Source organism: Euprymna scolopes, chromosome 19 (genome assembly GCF_053919585.1).
Source record: "Euprymna scolopes isolate OS-2025 chromosome 19, ASM5391958v1, whole genome shotgun sequence".
NCBI classification, from domain to species: Eukaryota; Metazoa; Mollusca; class Cephalopoda; order Sepiida; family Sepiolidae; genus Euprymna; species Euprymna scolopes.
In genome coordinates this window covers 118549750-118569485 of record NC_136500.1, presented here as the reverse complement: position 1 = coordinate 118569485, position 19736 = coordinate 118549750, and the positions used below count along the sequence as shown (strand labels likewise).

At 35.7% G+C, this 19736-nt stretch overlaps 2 protein-coding genes across 2 annotated transcripts; both read right to left on the bottom strand.

Annotated features, from left to right (window-relative positions):
* Nucleotides 1–11934: 11934 nt before the first annotated feature.
* On the bottom strand, nucleotides 11935–16003 carry LOC145240313 (uncharacterized). Its single transcript, XM_080103895.1, has 3 exons — nucleotides 14990–16003; nucleotides 12881–14875; nucleotides 11935–12753 (listed from the first exon to the last, which is right to left on the bottom strand). The coding sequence occupies exons 1-3, from the start codon at nucleotides 16001–16003 to the stop codon at nucleotides 12685–12687; spliced, it is 3078 nt and encodes a 1025-aa protein (XP_079960021.1). The 3' UTR covers nucleotides 11935–12684.
* LOC145240312 (uncharacterized) lies at nucleotides 16003–18787 on the bottom strand. The gene is made up of 2 exons (XM_080103894.1): nucleotides 18327–18787; nucleotides 16003–17051 (listed from the first exon to the last, which is right to left on the bottom strand). The coding sequence occupies exons 1-2, from the start codon at nucleotides 18646–18648 to the stop codon at nucleotides 16003–16005; spliced, it is 1371 nt and encodes a 456-aa protein (XP_079960020.1). The 5' UTR covers nucleotides 18649–18787.
* Nucleotides 18788–19736: the final 949 nt, after the last annotated feature.

Genomic DNA, 19736 nt, shown 5'->3' with positions numbered 1-19736 from the left:
TGAGGGGTTCAGGCGGTTCGTGTCTTAGCTCGGCGCATCTTGGACAGTTTTCTACAGTTCTTTTGATTTGTTCAGATAGTCCTGGCCACCATACGGACTGGCGAGGGTGAGCTCTTTGTCTGTACCTGGTAATTCCCTGATGACCAGAGTGGATTTTGGCAATAATAGTCGGTCTCAGTAGCGATGGGATTATGATCCATGTGCCATACATCAGTAATCCATTCTCACACGTGATGCTGCCACGGTAGGCCCAATAGGGTTTAATTGATGCTGGGACATGATCCTTTGATGTCCAGCCATTTCTTACATATTGTAATATGCAGTTGCTGATTTCATCAGTTTTAGTGGCTTCTTCCAGCTCTTTCAGACGTTTTTCTGTGGCAGGTAAAGATTCCATCATGGTGTGGACGAATGCTGTTGCCAACTCTTCAAGGTCCTCGTCTTATTTGGTGGGTCCGTTGTCAGATACCGCTCTTGACAGAGCATCAGCTGTGTATAGTTCCTTACCAGGGACATAGCGAATTGTGTATGCATACCCCATTAAACGTATTCGAAACCTCTGTATCCTTGCTGGAAGTTCACTGAGGTCCTTAGTACCTAGTAGTGGCACCAGTGGTTTGTGATCTGTCTCCACTGTGAAGTGTAGTCCAACAAGATAGTCTGAAAAGCGTTCACAAGCCCATGCTATGGCTAGGGCCTCCTTTTCTATCTGTGCATAACGAGTTTCAGTTTCTGACATGGCTCGTGAAGCGTAGGCGATGGGATGTAATTTTGTGTCACCCTGTCGTTGTAATAATACTGCTCCCAGCCCATTAGATGAAGTGTCGCTAGAAACCACAGTCTCACTTGATGGATTGTACAGGCATAGCACAGGTGCTAAACACAATGCTTTCTTGATGGAGGAGAATGCATCCTGCTGTGCATTGTCCCAAACAAACGCATATTTATGACTCAATAAATCCCTTAATGGTATAGTCATGTCTGCTAGGTTTGGAATGAATTTTCCTAATTGATTCACCATCCCTAAGAACCGGCGGGTTTCTGTCATGTTCATTGGTGTTTGGAATTTCGAGATACCAGTGAGCCTTTCCGGATCAGGTCGCAGGCCGTCAGCACTGAGTATATGTCCAAGAAATTTTACTGACGACTTGGATATTTCGCATTTTCCCGAATTGAGCGTAATACCAGCAGCCTGAATTTTTTTTAGTGTGCTCTTCAGCCAGGCATCATGTTCTTGTTGGTTTTTTCCATATACTAAAACATCATCTTGCATGCATATGGCTCCAATTTCGGTCTCTAGTACTTGTGACATGCGTCTCTGGTAGATCTCACTCGCTGATGAAATACCAAATCGGAGGCGGTTGAATTGGTATCGTCCGAATGGAGTTATGAAGGTCGTCAGCGAACGAGATTCTGATGAAAGTGGAATCTGCCAATACTCGCTATTGGCATCCAACTTGCTCATGATTTTTACTTCCCCTAACTGAGCCAAAAGGTGGTCGACCGTGGGGAGCATGTGGAGTTCACATTTTACGCACTTATTGAGATTTGTGAGATCTACGCATATCCTAATCGTTCCATTTGCTTTTGGTACTACAACCATGGAGGAACACCATTCGGTGGGTGTGTCAACCTTGCTTATGACTCCCAGTTTCTCCATTCTCTGGAGCTCAGCCCATGTTTTCTCCATCAAGGGTAGTGGTACGCGTCGTGGTGTGGGTACTGAGTATGGACTCGCATCCGGATGTAAGAGTATGGTACATTCTTCTCCAAATGTGCCTAGGCCTGTGAATAAGTCTGGCATTTCTATTTTTGGGGCGAATGGGCGTTTCTGGCTGCTGATGGTATGTAAGTTTGGGTGGACAGCTATGAGCTTAAGTGCTTCGATGGCTGGCCTTCCTAACAGTGGCTCCTCGAGATTGGGGATAATAAATATTTTCTGTTCTGCTGAAAGATCTTCATGCGAGACGGTTGCAGTGACCACTTCAGTCACTTTGAGTGGAATACGTCTTGGACCATGAAGAATTTTGTGGGTATCTGAGAGGTCTGGTAGGTCTCTCCATAACTTATATATGTGCTCTGGAATTGCGGTCACATCCGCCCCAGAGTCCAGCTTGAATTTCAGTGGCACTCCATTGATGGCGATATTGGTTCGCCAAGGCTTACTTATGCTGATCTCTGATATCGTCAGAACACCAAGGTACGCATTCTGATCGCTTTCACAGTCATCTGAGCTAGGTTTAATTTCATGCAGCCTTTATGTGCGGCAGCACTGAGCATAGTGGCCAACCCTACCACAATTGTGGCAGGTGGCTGAGATGGCAGGACACGTGCATCTCTGGTGTTGGGTTTTGTTACCACAACTCAGCCTCTGGTCTATACTGCTGTGTGCGCTCATTTTTTTGTCGATTTTCGTAGTGCAGTTCTCGCCCGGGTCTTGTCATGTGTTTACACTGACCTTGTCTGTGAATTCGGTTGTCACTAACGTAGTGGACTGCAATATTATTGTCAGCTGGATCTTCACCAACGATATGTTCTGGGGACCGCAGGAGATGCTGTTGTGATTTTATTGTTTCACTCTGTCGTGCGCGTCTGATGGCCCCATCCAAGGTGAGGTCCGGAATCATTTGCAGACTCAATGAAAGCTTAGGATCTGTGCACCCAACTACAATTCTATCACGAATTAATTCCTCGTGCAGGTCTCGAAAATTGCAGTTTTTAGCTAGTGTGTGGAGGTTAGTGATGAATGAATCAATGGACTCACCTTCCTCTTGACACCTTCGGTTGAATCTGGCCCGTTCATAAATTACGTTCGTATCACCCTTGAAATGGTCATTGAACTTTGCTACCACTATATTGAAGTTCTGGGCTTCCTCGGGTGCAAGTTTAAATGTGGCAAAAATGTCTTCGGCTTTATCACCCATACAATATATTAGGGTGTCCACTTGACAAGCATTTGGTTTTTCGTCAAGGCTGGACAGTACTGTCCGATAACGGTTGAACCGTCGTATCCATTGTTCCCATGACTCGGGTTGGTCGAATGGAAAGGGCTCTGGTGGACTCACGTGGCTATTCATACTGGGGGAGTGGGGGGTTATTATGGAACTTCACGTATTTCTTTTTTTTTTTTTTAACGGCTCTTAGGCTCGATATTTAATATAACTCTTTCCCCGTATTTTGCTCACATTTGTTAGTACATCCCTTGTTCTGACACCGTGTTATGTCAGGTTTCTATTAATAATAATAGGACAAGGATACGTGATCGTTCAGACCAACATGGCCGACTGACCCAGTCTCGTTTATTCACGTTTACGTCCGAGAGTTTACATTATAAACATTGAACAAATGGGGACAACTCCCACCGATCCAAGGGACATAACAAATTTCATTCTAAAATGGATAAGTATCGAAAATTTCACGAAAATCTGACCATTAGTTGATTGTTGCTAGATTTATTAAATACGAGTATGTTTTCACGTTCGGAATGTCTACTGTCATGCTTGCTGTGTTACTGAGCGCTATCATTACATCTACTACATGGGAACGTTATTTTAAAGCGCCAATTATGTAAACACGATTTTCGTCTCACAATTTCATTATTTTCCATCGATGAAAAAAATTTTTAAAATTATTACTGGTTTATTTTGCCCTTCTTTTAAATGGTACAAAGGTTATACTGATAATATTAATTTATAATAAAGTTCAATCGTGTCTGGGTGAGGTAATTCTGTGGTGAATTTTGGCAGTCCCTACTAGTCACCTAATTAGTAATCGAGTTATAAAACCAAGCCATTCGAAAATAAAAGGAAAAATAAAAAATAAGAAAAATAACAACATAACAAATTTCTTTATATGACGAATTACTTATGTAATACTGAACAACTCAAAAATATCAACACCATTAAGAGAAATAAATTCGCAAAATTCAGATATTCATACATTCAACTAAAAAAAATTATAAAATAAAATAAATAAATGATCATAATTGTATTTGCTTATCCCAAATGAAATATATTTAATATATTTATATGAACACAAAACAAAATATTATATTTACACGAGGAACGAAATAACGATAACACCGTGTGACGATGACCTAAACTCATTGTTCTTTAGCAGTTAATTTGTTACTTTAAATAATTTCACGTTTAAATCGTGTTTTCTTATCTTTTAATTTTGATTCTTTTATATTTTCATATATTTTATTTCTTAATGAATTGGACACACAAAACAAAAGTTGCATCAATTTACTAAAGAAATCATAACAAGCCCAAACTAAAAAGAAAAAAGAATTTCAGCCTGTTTTTTTTGTTTGTTTTTTAATCCTGGAATGAAAGGTAAGCTGAAAAAAAAAATGTTTGCATTTTTAAATAATTCTGTCCAATATATTTTAAAAAAATCTTAAACATAAAAAATATGTTATTTTCTATTGCAATCCAATAAAAATTAAGAATGCATCATGTTTTATCACCGACGTGAATAAAAAATTATGAATCCCCGATTAAAAACTCTCTTTAAAATATATTATTCAGGGTTTGTATTACTGTACACATAGATTCGAAAAAGTTGTCAAAAAACAAATATATAACAAATAAATGTTATCAAAGGCAAGATAAGTTACTTTTCTACCAAACTGGATATATTTTTCGTGTTTTTATTCAATGTAACATATTTATTCAGCTCGAAAAACATACTGTGTTTACCGATGTAATCGAAAATTAAAGATGGCGTCTGATTCTCTCTTTAACACGGTAAGTTTGGGAAAAGGTGTTATAAATAAAAAAACTATACAAAATACTATTAAAAACCCGCCGAATATATGTCAACCTATGTCACGGTAACATATATTGAGCGAATTTTTAACAATATTTTATCTGGGTTTTTATTTATAACACCTTTTCCCAAACTTACCATGTTAAAGAGAGAATCAGACACCTTCTTGAATTTTCCAATACATCGGTAAACACTGTATGTTTTTCGAGCTGAATAAATATGTTACATTGAATAAAAATACGAAAAATATATCCAGTTTCGTAGAAAAGTTACTTATCTTGCTTTTGATAACATTTATTTGTTATATATTTGTTTTTTGACAACTTTTTCGAATCTATGTGTACAGTAATACAAACCCATTATTCAAGTTGATATTTAGATTTTTGTCACAAACGTGATTCTGGTGCTTATGCACCTTTGTTACCACACTATTTTAAAAAATAGTATTTTTTAAGTTTTATGAGATTTTTTTTTTTATATTAAATTGTTATTTTTTTAAATAGTATTTTCAAGTTTTATGAGATTTTTAATATCAAATTCTTAAGTGGAAGTAGAGAATAGTTAGAAAAACCTCTCGCTCATGGCTTTCTAAATAACGTTATTATTTCAGCACGGTAAAAAAAAACTACATCAGTACCATGCTTTTTTATTATTAGAACTTGTGTGATTTCTGAGACAATAATGTTTACCATAAACACAATAAGGACCTCTTGACTCTTTTGTCTCCCAATTTTTCGTCTGCTTAAATTTTAATCACGTGATTACGGTGTAACGTCAATAAAATAAACTATTCATTCAAGTGCCGCTTGTTATGGATTTAGCTGAATACTAAATGTTAAAAAGCACTTTATTGGTACTTATACATTTATGTCACCAGGCTAGCAGGTGTTTTGTAACTATTCTGTACTTTCAGCTAACAAATTCATAAACAAAAAGATATCGTAAAACTTTAATTTATATATACAAGGTGGCCAAAAAACGGGCCCAACTCTAATTAGGCCCCGTTTCTTAGTGTTTTGTCCGAATGAAATGAAACTTTGGTCATAACTGGTTTATTATATTCAAAACATCACATCAAAACACTAGGGTCTTTGACTTTTTTTTCTCCGTTGACTGTAAAATGCTCAGAAAAACAATTGAATGTCCTCTGTTTTTTTTAGGTAACCCTGTATATATAATCATTTTATTATATATATATATATTTGGAGAAGGGTTAACTTAGTGAGATAAAGGATCGTTTGAATAAATTCATGATTTAAATTTATAAGTATAAAAAAACATTTTATTAGGATGCTTTTTTCGTGTAGCATCTAATACATAGTATCCCATTATGTGTGTCTTACATGGGTCTTGTTTGGGTTTATAATTTTTCTAAAGTAGATGGTTAATAACAAGACAACACCCTCAAATATAAATGCTTATTTTATTGTGACGGGCGCAGAATTAAACGGATCATTTTACAATTTGAAAGCTATGAATTGTTCAAGGAAAACAAAAATACGTCTGAAGTATTATGTTAGGTTTAAAAAAAACAACATTTGTACAATATTTCGACAATTGTGCAAGTGGCACACCATCAACCATGACTGACCACATCAGTTACTCGGCCCCATGTATATCTGTCAGTGCACCTGCTTCCTGGTGGCTTCATCCAGACAGGATCCCTTAGTGCATATGACCCCTGTCCTTCCTCATTGGCAAGTTCTCTGTTGGGGTAGATTCCCTTTTCTCGGACTTGGTATATTGTGGTATATTGCATTTGCAGATGCTCTTCCTGGAGAGACATTATCTTTTGCCGTGATGTTGTACCAATATACAGCTTCTGAGATGGTGCATTGCTTTCTGGTCACGATTCTTTTGATACTGCGATGGCTCCTCTCAGCAATACCATTGCCAGATGGCACATAAGCACACCACAGTCACAGCCGCATTCCCCACTCTTTCAGAAACTGCCTGACCTGCTGGTTGCAGAAGGCTGGCTCATTGTTCGTCAGCACCTCTTCAGGCACGCTTCTTTCAAAGAACACGGATGAGAGCTGGTGAATAATGGAGGAGGAGTACTGGTGCCTGATTGGTCTCCCAACCATGAAGCGCGTAGGTCCACAATCAATGAGGGGGAGGAAGTGATTGCCACCATTATGTGTGATATTCATGCCCACTCTTTGTCACATGCCGTTCACACCCAATTGCCCTTTTTTTCACTGTATCAGAGCTGGGTCGATTGATTGACATGCCTCGCAACTTTCCACTGCTCTCTTGACATCTGCTCTTCTTACTTCTGGGTCAATCCATCTTGACAAAATATAGTGTTCACATTTCTGATGAATCTCACTGATACAATCCGCATCCATATTACATATAACGGCTGCACACGGCTGTTGCAGCATCTCAGAACCTCCCCGAGTATCATCCAGCAGCCACCGTTGTGGTACTCGTGTCAGTGCATCTGCTCTGTTGCTTGCTAACCTGATCAATGTAACGTCTATGGTCAGGTTGTACTCTTTGATTGTATTGACCAGGGTGGTGAGCTGTCTTCATATCAACATCTCACTCGCTGCCCATGTGGTTAGATGTGCTCTTCCAGTGAATGCATCGGTTATCCACCACTGATGCATGCACGCAGAGTCCGTGATAATATGTAGTAGCCTGGCTTGCCACTGAAGTGTCAGGGTAACTCCTTTCAATGTGGCATCAAGTTCGGCCAAGTTTTATGTGCTTAGAATCATTCTCTGGACAAAGCCAACAGGCGTCTCTGATAATACCATCATCAACTCCAAGGGCTAGTGAACTAGTGTCCACCCAGACTGTGAACTTGTTCCCGTTAACACACCAGTTCCCTCGCACAGGGTCGACACGAGTCACCCTGGCCACAGTTTCTGTCAGCATGCTCAGTAGTATTGCATCATGCACTTTATCATCCCATCCCAATGATACAGATGTGGAACAACATTTTATGGCTGCCATTGCCATCCTGAGCCAACCACACAGAGGGAAGTAGCCCACCAGCTTTCCGCAAACAGAAAAAACGCTCCGACGAGTGATGTTGGATGGGACTTTCAGAACATCACCACCTCTCCTTCAGTAGAGCCCCTCCTTGCTACTGCTCACGCGCAGGCCAAGTACTTTTGCACCATCTCACAGATGTTCCGATTCCTTGCATGTCAGTCTGAAGTTCTCAAAGTGCTCTTTGACTGACTGGGCAGACATGAGGCTTTCATCTACAATTTACAAAGATACTGTCAATGTAAGATGATGTTGCCTGACACACAGCCTCATCCTGTTGCCGGATCATGTGCATAATTGCCATCATAATGCCTGGTGTCACGTTGAGACCGAACCCTAGCCTGGTCAGACAATAGCATGTTCCTTTAATTTTCACAGTCTGAAATGGTCACAGCTCTTTTTCAATGCCTATCTGCAGGTAGACCCTGCGCAGGTCCAGAATTGCCAAGTCCGACCCTTGCTGCCGCCACTCCCTTAATTTGAACGCACAAACATCTGCCCCTGCTGTGTATGGGTCAACATGTTCATTAAGTTCACGGTAGTCCATGACGGGTCGGACCTTCTGTTTGCTATCTTGTAAGGCAGCCATCAGGAGAATCAGTCCTCGGGGGGGGGGGGGCCTGAGCTCATCCGCGGGTATGGAAGTAGCCAGCTATTATTGACTCAAGTTTGCAGTTCTTCTTCATACTGCCCCCTGAGCCTCATTGGAGAGGGGTATTCTGATAGTCGGTTCCGTCAGGATATTGTTGGTTGATCGCCAGCCCACTTCCAAGCCATGCATTCCAGACACTTCACACCACTGAGCTGTCATATAAATTCTGCCTTTTCCACCCATTCCTGTACTGACTGCTCAGCACTGCTGCCATCAAACAGTGGAATCAGCTTAGGATCAAATCCTGATGTCATGCCGAAATAGCTTGTTGAAATGAAACCTCAGTCACTTGTCCCAATGCACTAAGTAGCCCTCTGTCTTGTAACGTCACCTGTTTATCATCTGAACAGCCATGTAGGTCGTGTGTATATCCGTTTCTATTTTCCCCATAAGCTCAGAAATGTGAAATAAGCCTGTCTAATAAAATGCTTATCTTACAGGGAACTACACAATATATACTGTATGAGTATTCCTTCTTAGAAAAATACCGTTGATATAACATCCAACCAGTTGTCTAAACTGTTTCTGTCATTCAGTATCGGTTTATCACTTCACCCCACTCAATTTTAATGGTTAGTCGATTTGAAAAGTAAGTTATTACACATTCCTCATGAATATCCGATTTTTTAACAACTCGTAATCCACCGATAATTTTATGAAGTCATATCATCCTAGTCCACTCCATTTTAAAGGCTAATCGTTTTAGTTTGTTGTTACACTCATCTTTCCACATTAAGTAAATTATTCAAGATACTGATTTTTCGTCTGAACGACTCGCAAGTCACTGGCAATTTAATGATGACATCCAAGCCTCACTTTTATAAACAACATGACCATTTGATACCAGCAGGTTAGGATTGTCTTAATACAAAATAAACATTAGGTGTAACAACCCTTCATACTGATGTGCTTAATTCTCCGAACTTCAGTTCCTCACTAGAAAAAAATGAATCATGAAAATTACTCTTTTTAATCGCTAATTTTTTTCTTTTATTCTAACAAAAGCACAGGGCAGAGACAGAGACAGAGAGAGAGAGAGAGAGAGATGTCAACTCTGGGTAGACTGACCACCAGAAACAAAGACAGAAAATACTCTATTCCAGTCGAGATCTTTAAATTTTTATATCAGCAACCAGAGGATATGTGGTTATCCCGATTTTATTTGCATTTTGTTTTTCATTTTCAGTGATACTCAATCATACATTCGGTTAATCTTCTTCAGTTGTTACATTTCAATTCATGACTACTGGAGGGCTCTTTAATCACCAGTAATTTAAGGCAATTATCTCTAAGAAATATTTTGTGATTTTTAATGTTCCATATGGGCTTTAGTTAAAATCCATATATAAGTTGTAGGCTACATCCAATAACATCCCCGATAATAAACAAAGAGAATACTAACCTATGAATTGTGATACTAAAATATTGAATTTAATTCATTTTTTTTATTTACAGATGTACCAGCTTGAACGCCTTTATTGACTGGACTATCATTTTCTTTAACCACCATTCTATTCGAAATTATTGCCTTATGTGGGAGACAACACCGGTGTCTATGAAGATATTTATTTCTCATGATGCTACTAGATTACAAATTCTCTAAAAAATAACACATCTCAAAGATTATATTTCCATTTGTTAAATATGTGTTTATAAAGACTAAAACTACAAGGATAAAATACCATATTATTAGTAACAACGTTGGTAAGCATATTCCAGGGTAAATTTTATAAAATATGGAGGTAAACAACAAGGAAAAGATATATTCTTGTGAAGTGTGTGGATATTCTTCTTCTGCAAAACCAAATTTAGCCAGACATGTAAGAACTCATACTGGGGAAAAGCCACATTCTTGTAAAGTTTGTGGATATTCTTGTTCTCAGAAAACAGATTTAGTGAAACATATGAGAACTCACTCTGGTGAAAAGCCACATTCTTGTAAAGTGTGTGGGTATTTTTGTTCTCAAAAATCACATTTAGTGCAACATATGAGAACTCATACTGGGGAAAGGCCATATTTTTGTGAAGTGTGTGCATATTCTACTTCGGAAAAATCAAATTTATTGAAGCATATGAGAACTCATACTGGGGAACAGTTACATTTTTGTGAAATGTGTGAATATTCTTCTTCTGATAAATCAAATTTAGTGAGACATAGGAGAAGACATACTGGGGAAAAACCGCATTCTTGTGAAGTGTGTGGATATTCTTTCTCTGAAAAATACAAATTAGTAAAACATGTGAGAACTCACACTGGAGAAAAACCATATTCATGTGAATTATGTGGACATTCTTATTCTCATAAATCAAGTTTTCTAATGCATATGAAAAAACACACAATTGCTAAAAGTCATATTCTAACAAAATAAATGCATTGCCTTGTTCTAAAAAAGAACATTTATTCATACAAGAAATTCTAACTAAACAGTATTACACGGACATGATTGATGAAACTTTTAAATCACTATTGCCATTACGACGGAAGGAGAGAATATAACATAATATGAGGAATTAAAAAATTATTAAAAAACGACAAAGTCTCTGGAAGATATAAGCACTATACAGGTTGTTATAAAAGCAAATAGCCTAATGTAAATCTTAAGAAATACATAAAAACAATCATTGGAAGACGCAGAGGTGGCAGCTGTAAATTGACAGAATCTACTCTTAAAAGCTACTTTGTAAATATAACCGATTAATCAAGTTGCAATATATAGTAAACAATTGCATTTAAAGAAATAATTAAAAAATTTTTAATTTTGCTCCCAGTTAAAATATATGAGAATTTCTCCTATCTCTATTATGCTAATCTTTAACTAGAACACGATTATTATAATCGCAAATTCGTAAAAAGAAATGTTAGCAAGATATAATACCAATTTTTAGCTAGAACACGACTAAGCAAATTCTTAAAAAGAAATATAAACAAAATATAATACTAATCGTTAGCTAGAACATGATTATAAACAATTTGTTAAAAAGACATTAACAAAATATTATACCAATTTTAACTAGAACACGATTATAGGCAAATTGTTAAAAAATAGCAACGATATAATACCAATTTTAACTAGAACACGATTATAGGCAAATTGTTAAAAAATAGCAACGATATAATACCAATTTTAACTAGAACACGATTATAGGCAAATTGTTAAAAATAGCAACGATATAATACCAATTTAACTAGAACACGATTATAGGCAAATTGTTAAAAAATAGCAACGATATAATACCAATTTTAACTAGAACACGATTTAGGCTATGGGCCCAAAGGTCAAAATCCCTCTAGATTTTTGATTCTGTGACCTCGGTTGGGGGTGGAAGAAAAAATGGTGTCAAATGAATGCCAATAGACTCCTGAACATCATATTTTTTTTCACAAGCACAAATGTTGCGCATTAATGAAAACGGCGGCCATATTTAAAGATGGCCGACAATCATCAAATAGAACATTATGACTTGCTTAAACCTTAGTAGCACACAAACCGATAACAATACAGACATCTAGTTTAGCACATTTTATTCCCAATTTATTTCTTCATCATTTAATACATAAATATTGGACTTAATATATTTACTATGCTTCAAAATAGGGAATATTTTTCTAAAAAAGCTTTTTTCAAACATCTTATTTGAAACAACTTCAATCTTTTCTGTGGATAACTAAAGAAATAGATTTACATTTTGATATTTCTCATGTAGAGACACCTATAGTCTACCAATATTATTAGTCATACAAATCTATTGCTATATTTTGTATGTAACAAGGTCGTTTAAACCTGAGGTAGAGCTGCGATTTTGTGTCATTTTTTATACACATCAACTTGGTAAAATATACAATGTTTGTCAATTTTCATTAAAAAGTATTTTTTTGAATCTATGAATAATAACACAGATTTAAAGGACAAAAAGGCATTTTTAATGAAAGTTAAACAAACAACATGTTAGTAAATAAGATCATATATGCTTTTATTTAAAACTGATCACTGCTTATGCCACTTCATCATCATCGTCGTCGTCATCACCATCATCAGTGTCATCATCATCATGTCCAATGTTTTTACTAATTTTATAACAAGAATCTCTTGCACACTTGCACATATCTGTGCATGGGACCCTGTTTTGGAGACATGTACAAATGTTAACGTCTTTACAATGACTTTTTTTACATTTGGCAGAGCAGTTAATTAAATCCATTAAACTGTCTGGAGCAGGAAGAAGATTCATCCAATGGATTACTAAATCTCCATTTTCTATCTTCCATCCATGACAATCAGGGGATGGTATATCAGGATTTGCATGGAGGCTCCTTTTATAGACACCTGAAAAAAGAAAGAAATTAACATTAATATTGAATAATTTTCATCCTTTCTAATAAGCAAATAACAATGAAACTCCATATATTTAATTTTTACATATAATTGGAAATTAAATATTTATAAAACGTACCTGCTTGATGTGTTCACTCAGGGCATCTTGATTTGGAGGCATTGTGATTTCCAATTTTCTTTGGAATCTAAACATGTTGTATCTGGCTTCATTAACACTTGTGACATTTTGTTGGCCATACAACCTGCAAACAAACATTTCCAATGATTTTGCTGTGTCTGGTTTCACATAAAATTCATTACCAAGATCACTGAATGCGTAACAAAACTCATTCTCTCTCAGTAATAAACTAAGTGCTTTCTTTTTGCCCTTTCCGTAAAATGAACTGACACTATCACATCCTGTAAAACAATGTAGACCAATCAAGGCTTGACTGACAGACTCTCCAATGTTGTCTTTTATCATCTTGATGTCTATTGTTCGCAAATTTGTTCCTCTTCCTGTGTGGAAGTATAAATGTGCGGGAATAAGATTTTGTAAAGAAACTCCAATTACAAACACATCGGTATCAGGACTCATAATGATTACATCCGTACTAGTGTTGGCTGCAAAAGAAGCATGCAAATAAATCCGTGTATCAGCTTCTTCTTGTGAGCTACAAAGTTTTGTCTCTTCTAACCGGATGACAATATCACTTGCCTCTTTTCCAGGTGAGAAGGAATGACATTTCTTGTTATGCGCCAAGAATACCTTCACTCCTCTAAGCTCTGATGTTGAAACATTAGACCATGTTTCATCCAAGAATTCTATTAAGGACTTTTTATTCTCTCCATTTGAAAGAAATTTCTTCCATTGCTGAGGAAGGAGCTGACCATGGATTCTTATCTGAGAGCTAGTAGCAGCTCTTTTATCCCTCTCGATATTTTTTATAGAGATCTGCTGGTATGTATCAGTAACAAAATGAATTTCTTTAGAATGATTCGATTTTGCCCTGTTCACTAAACTTTTCAAAATAACAAGAGCAAGATTAAGAAATGTTTTCTCTCCTTGTAATTTGTTCAAATTTAATTGGTGTATCAGCGACATACCATCCACTATATATATGCCACCTACTATAGGGTTCTCAACAATAGGATTGTTAGCATGGCTTTCTAAAGCATGAAGTAAGTTTGCTTTATTAGTTTTAACCAACGATCCATGTGAATTTGCAAGGGACAATGGTAATGGACCTAAGGAATATGACAGTAATTCTTGAAGATTAATGTTCCGGATTCTACCAATCACAACCAATCTTGCTAGGAGATTTCTATCTGCTTCCAAAGTGATATCCTTTCCGTGGACATGATGATTTGATTTTTTAGACATACTGGAGAATGTTTTTAAATTCATTCTTTTCATCGGGGCAAAAAAATCAACTTCTCCCGTTTGTAGACGCTGCCCACAGAAATTTTCAAATTCTGATTCGCCCCTTGCCTTAGCAAATTGCAGATCATTTTGAACATCTTGTGTCGCAACTAATCCTGATGCAATATGGATCAACTCAGCTGGTTCATACTCAAATGGATTAAACATACTGTTTACTGTGTCTATTATCTTTCCAATAGCAAGCTTATCATGTTTCATCCGACTGTGTAAAAGATCTGATCGTGTTCCACTTCGTTCTCCTTTGCCAGCCATAGTTTCACATTCATGGGTAATAGACCCTCTCGCATGATGGGACCATATCCACCTGTTGACGGCTCTCTTGTTTGTGCTGAAGCCTGTCATACCACCTTTTGTTTTTGAATCACGATTAGCAGTTTGTTCGATGGTTTGGTCACAAGGAATTTTAGCAAAGGCATTTGAGCTTCTTTGAACAGCAAAATCTCCTCCAATGCATTGTGTATATATCACTGGATGAGTATTAGCGAGATTAGACATCTCCAACCAGTAAACTGGAAGGTATCTGCTATAATTTACATGGTCATATGCAAACACCCAAGGTAACATCTGTCTAACACTTGCCAAGTGAAGTTCCCAGTTTGACTCTCGAATACCTCTAAGGAAAAGTAAAAGAATTTCTACAATGTCAATATAAGAACTCCAGAATGCAAAAGTTTGCTTTTTGTTGGCAACCTGTATAAATTCTTCATAGGATGATAGAAAACTTTGAAAATGTTCTCCCTTCAGAATTTCTTCATACTGAGGTCCTGGGAATGATTGTGACAAGGATGTCATTAAATGCTTCACTTTTTCTGCCTTTTCTTCAGGAATGCTGTTTAAATAGGTTGTCAAACGCATATGCTGCATTGCTTCGGCCACTAATTTATGGGCTCTAACTGCTCTGTTATAGTGTCTACCTGTGAAAACTCCATTTATTGAGCCTACAGCAACAACTTCTGATTCTATTAGAATATCTTGAAGCCCGACATCACGAAAACGCTTTCCCAAACACCCAAGAAAGGACATTGCTGTATGAAAAGCACCAAGTCGAATCACCAATCTCTTCATGAAATATGGATTTCTCCATCTAATTAATTGTGCCTTTGAATAGATTGCTTGATCCATTACAATAACAAGAGACTCTAACTTGAGTTGATCTGCAATGTCAATGCTTTTTTTTAGAATTGTAAGGACTGTATCCATTTCTGTGGGGCTAACATCAATTACGGGTAAATAACCTATGGTAGATTTTGATGCAATCTCCCTTTTGCACAGGAGTTGGTTAAACCCAGTCCAAGATGGTAATATAATTTCACTGCCGAATTTTGTGATATAGTACGCTATATCAAGTTTTAGAGAATTTTGCAGAAATACACGATCTGAATGAAGTGAAACATGTTCAGCAAATGGTAGTGGGCCATCTTTTCTTCCACCGGTGTATGTAGCCAAATTTACTTCTGGTGGTTCCAATGTTCTTTTCCGTGTTCTTTTGAGTCCTTCTACTGCAATCTTAGATGCACACGGTTCGACTAACATATTTTGTATTATTATCCCAGTTGTGTTGTGTGTTGTTCCATGTCCAGATAAAGTTTCCTCACCAAAATCATTATTGTCCCAGACCAAAGTTGTTGGAATACCTGCCTGGATGGTGGATGGAATAGAATTTTCTCCACGATTGATTTCAAGTTCAGCTAGTGCTGTATCATGATTTAAAACCACCGAATGAGAAACACAATGTCCCAAACCATTCAATAAACCAATCACTTGGGCAGATCCAGACAGATGGCGTACAGCCATACCAAGTGATAAATGTTTTGGCATTAATGTACGTCCGTTAGAAGACAAAAATATAATGTCTTGTGAAATAGCAAAATCTTTCTATAGACGGATGCAGATATGTCCATTATTTTTTCTGTGCACAAATCTTCAGATGCCCCAACTATCCATGCAAGAAAGTTAAATAAAATATGGGGCACCATCTTTTCAGCCTCCTGCAAATTTAATGTTTCTGCTGTTGGCGGCCATAACGAAGGAGGTTTTACTTGTTGAATAATATTTCTCAGATCCATAGCTGTTATGTACAAGTTAGAAAGAGGATTTGGATCTGAGCGTACATGACTTGTTTGTTGGTTTGTGTCATTTTCTGACGACTCTGTTTCACTTGGAGTTGTGGTATGTGTTTCCTCATGGAGTACTGTTTTTTCCTCTACAAGAGAAGACACTGTAATGTCATTTACATACACGATGTCACCTTGTGATCTCATTTTAGGAGTGATGAAGCATAATTGAGGAAATTTTTTCATTAATCTTTGTTTTAAATATCCTGTTTTATATAAATGCGCATCAACTCCATGTGTTTCTTTAATCTGTTTGACAAACAAATCTTTCAATTTTTTAAGTCTCATGATTTCCTTGTTTTCGATAATCCTTGTTTGGACTAATTTCGCAAAGACCTCAAATGCTTTAGCATATGAAGTTTGCTCAGAGTGTTCGGTTTTGGTTGGTTTGGTTAAATATCGAGTGAAGTCACGGTAACATGAGTTATGATATTTCACTTCGATTGCTACACAATCTTTATTCCTTATTTGCATGAGGAGTGATTCATTTTCATTTTCTTCTGCTGCTCGTTTTAAATTAGCAGCTTCTATTGTCGAACATCTGACAAGTTTTTCCCTGTTTCTTTTGCCAGATCCTTTGCACACTATAGTTTTTACTTTTTGGCATAGTATGCAAACATCTGGTAAAATATGCTCTGATCTAGCTGGCAAAGATGGTCGATCAAAATTGGAACGAAGAACCCGTCTTTTTTTAGCTGGTGGATCATCATTTTCGGCAGTAGTCGCATCAATGTTTTCTTGAGATGGGGACCCTGTAAAAATAAATATATTTAGGAGTTTAATATGCATTTGAAATAACAAAGTATATGGAAAAGTTCAAATTAAAAATATCCAATCATTATTTCATAAATCCAAAACATTTCATTAAAAATTTAAGATTTTTTTTGTATAGTGCTGATAAAACTTCTGTGAAAAAATTGTATGTTATTAATTTACATTCTACAATTAAATCGTCTGGTGACTCATTATTAATCGGACCAAGGGATGTTTACAAAATCATGCAATATATTTATCATTGGAATTGGTAGGTAAATTCAATATGCAATGCACTTTATTTTACTAGTGAGTTACCACTTATCAAGGCTAAAAGCCACACGAGGATAAAGGTTAATGGAATAGATTGTCAAGTGACTGATTGTGGAAGTGCTAGAATCAAGAAATGGTACCATAGACAGTTGTATCTATATTTAGAATCATAAAAGAAATGAAACATTTCCAGATTAAAACCAATAGCTAAAATTATTGAAATTATGAAAACTGTTAAATAGTAACAGCATTTGGCTAAGAGCAAAGTGTACCCTTTATTCTGATAATACAGGTTATCTTTTGTTTCAGATTTGTGAAGGAGAAATCTTTCTAAACTGAGGCAATTGTAATTTTTGTTCCAATCAGAATACATTTTTGGTGAACTAAATTTTACCCACAATAAAACCCTGTTTTGTATCTATGTTCTCGTGGGGGAGGCAAGTAAATAGAAATAAACTCTAGTTTTTTTTTTTGTTTTCTTTACAAGTGAAATTTTCTAAAACAGATGCCAACTTTTATGTACATATTCAATTGTTTGAAAAGATATTAATGTAGATTAACACCCTCATTTAAATCGCTCCCTCCCCCGAGAAGAAAAAAGATTGTACAACTTAGAAGTTTACAAAAAAAAAAAAAAATTAAAAATCAATTAAATTGAATAAATATATTTTAGAATTTAGAGGTGTTGACCTTTTTTCTAGTGAAGATAAATTCTGTGCGTTTTTTTATTGGGAGAGGAGGGGGTAAATTACAATCTTGGCACTCAGACTTAGGGTTAATGGTAAAAAAAAATTAACAATAGTCTCCAGGAAATGGAGGATGATTTTCCATTAAATTTATATACGAAATGTTACTCTAAATCCATTTTTTCCTACCATAAAATTTTTCATGCTGTTCAGTTCACACGTACTTGCCTAAGTGAATAGAGGGAGTATAAGAAAAATTGTCTCTTTCCAAATACGTATCAATAAAAATAAAAATTATTAAAAGCTTAAACTTACCTTCGAAAACGTTATCAGTATTCTTTTCTAGTTTTTTCTGAATTCTTTCAATTTTCTGATAATCCGTGAAACGTGCATAACAAGTTTGGTGAAACCCAACACGAGGTGGTATTTCAGTTGAATCACAGCTTAAGTCAAAGTTTTTCGCAATTTCTGCTTGTGGTCCATGTAAACCTTTCCATTTTTTAACATATTCTAAAAAGCGCGTCCATGTCTTCACTGAAAAAGATCTAACATTCAATGTTTTAGTTGGAAATATGCACATAACGCACTCTTTTTTGTCTTTGTTTACAAACATTTCTTCTTCACTGGAGGCAGCCATATTGAATTTTTAACTCGCACTACGATGATTGTGATTGGTAGATTGTAAGGAGTAAATAAAAGAAGTATTCTGAATGGCTACTTTTTTGTACGAAGGCAACTTAACAGTTAGCATTTTTTTGTGCATTAAAATTAAAATTATTTATTAATGCACCATAATCTTGCTTGTGAAATTTTTTTCCATGTTTCTTATGATTTTATACATATTATATCCAAAAATCATGCCCACCCCTTTTACATCTCATTAAAATTAAGAATTTTCACTCTGGGCCGACGGCCTAATTATAGGAAAATTGTTAAAAATAGCAACAGATATAAAACCAATTTTAACTAGAACACGATTATAGGAAAATTGTTAAAAAAAATAGAAACTATATAATACCATTTTTACTAGAACACGATTATAGGCAAATTGTTAAAAATAGCAACGATATAATACCAATTTTTACTAGAACACGATTATAGGCAAATTGTTAAAATAAATGTTAAATAGATATAATACTAATCTTTAGTGAAAATACGATTATAGGCAAATTGTTAAAAAAAATGTTAAATAGATATAATACTAATCTTTAGTGAAAATACGATTATAGGCAAATTGTTAAAAAAAAATGTTAAATAGATATAATACTAATCTTTAGTGAAAATACGATTATAGGCAAATTGTTAAAAAAAATGTTAAATAGATATAATACTAATCTTTAGTGAAAATACGATTATAGGCAAATTGTTAAAAAAAAATGTTAAATAGATATAATACTAATCTTTAGTGAAAATACGATTATAGGCAAATTGCTAAAAAGAAATGTTAACAAGATATAATGTCATTACCTTCATTGTTATAAAATTTAGTAATTATAGCAGTCAAATTTAAAAGTAAATGATTATTTACTAATAAAATTTTGCTTAAAAATATTTTTTCGCCAAGATTTAAAAAAAGGTATAAATGTTAATTTTTTTACTTCATGATTTTTCACTAGGATTTTCAAAAAAAAAAAGAAACTGTGCATATTCTGTTATCGTAAATTATTAAATATTGAAAATTGTATAAAAAAATTAGTTGATTTTCTGAATTGATAAAAGTGATCC

Coding starts and splice junctions, on each gene's coding strand:
- LOC145240313 (XM_080103895.1), bottom strand. CDS start 16,003: ATGCCAAAACATTTATCACTTGGTATGGCTGTACGCCATCTGTCTGGA. Junction 14,876..14,989: donor CTGAAGAAAAGGCAGAAAAA/GTGAAGCATTTA, acceptor GAATTTATACAG/GTTGCCAACAAAAAGCAAAC. Junction 12,754..12,880: donor TGAGTGAACACATCAAGCAG/GTACGTTTTATA, acceptor TTCTTTTTTCAG/GTGTCTATAAAAGGAGCCTC.
- LOC145240312 (XM_080103894.1), bottom strand. CDS start 18,648: ATGGCTGCCTCCAGTGAAGAAGAAATGTTTGTAAACAAAGACAAAAAA. Junction 17,052..18,326: donor TACTGATAACGTTTTCGAAG/GTAAGTTTAAGC, acceptor TTATTTTTACAG/GGTCCCCATCTCAAGAAAAC.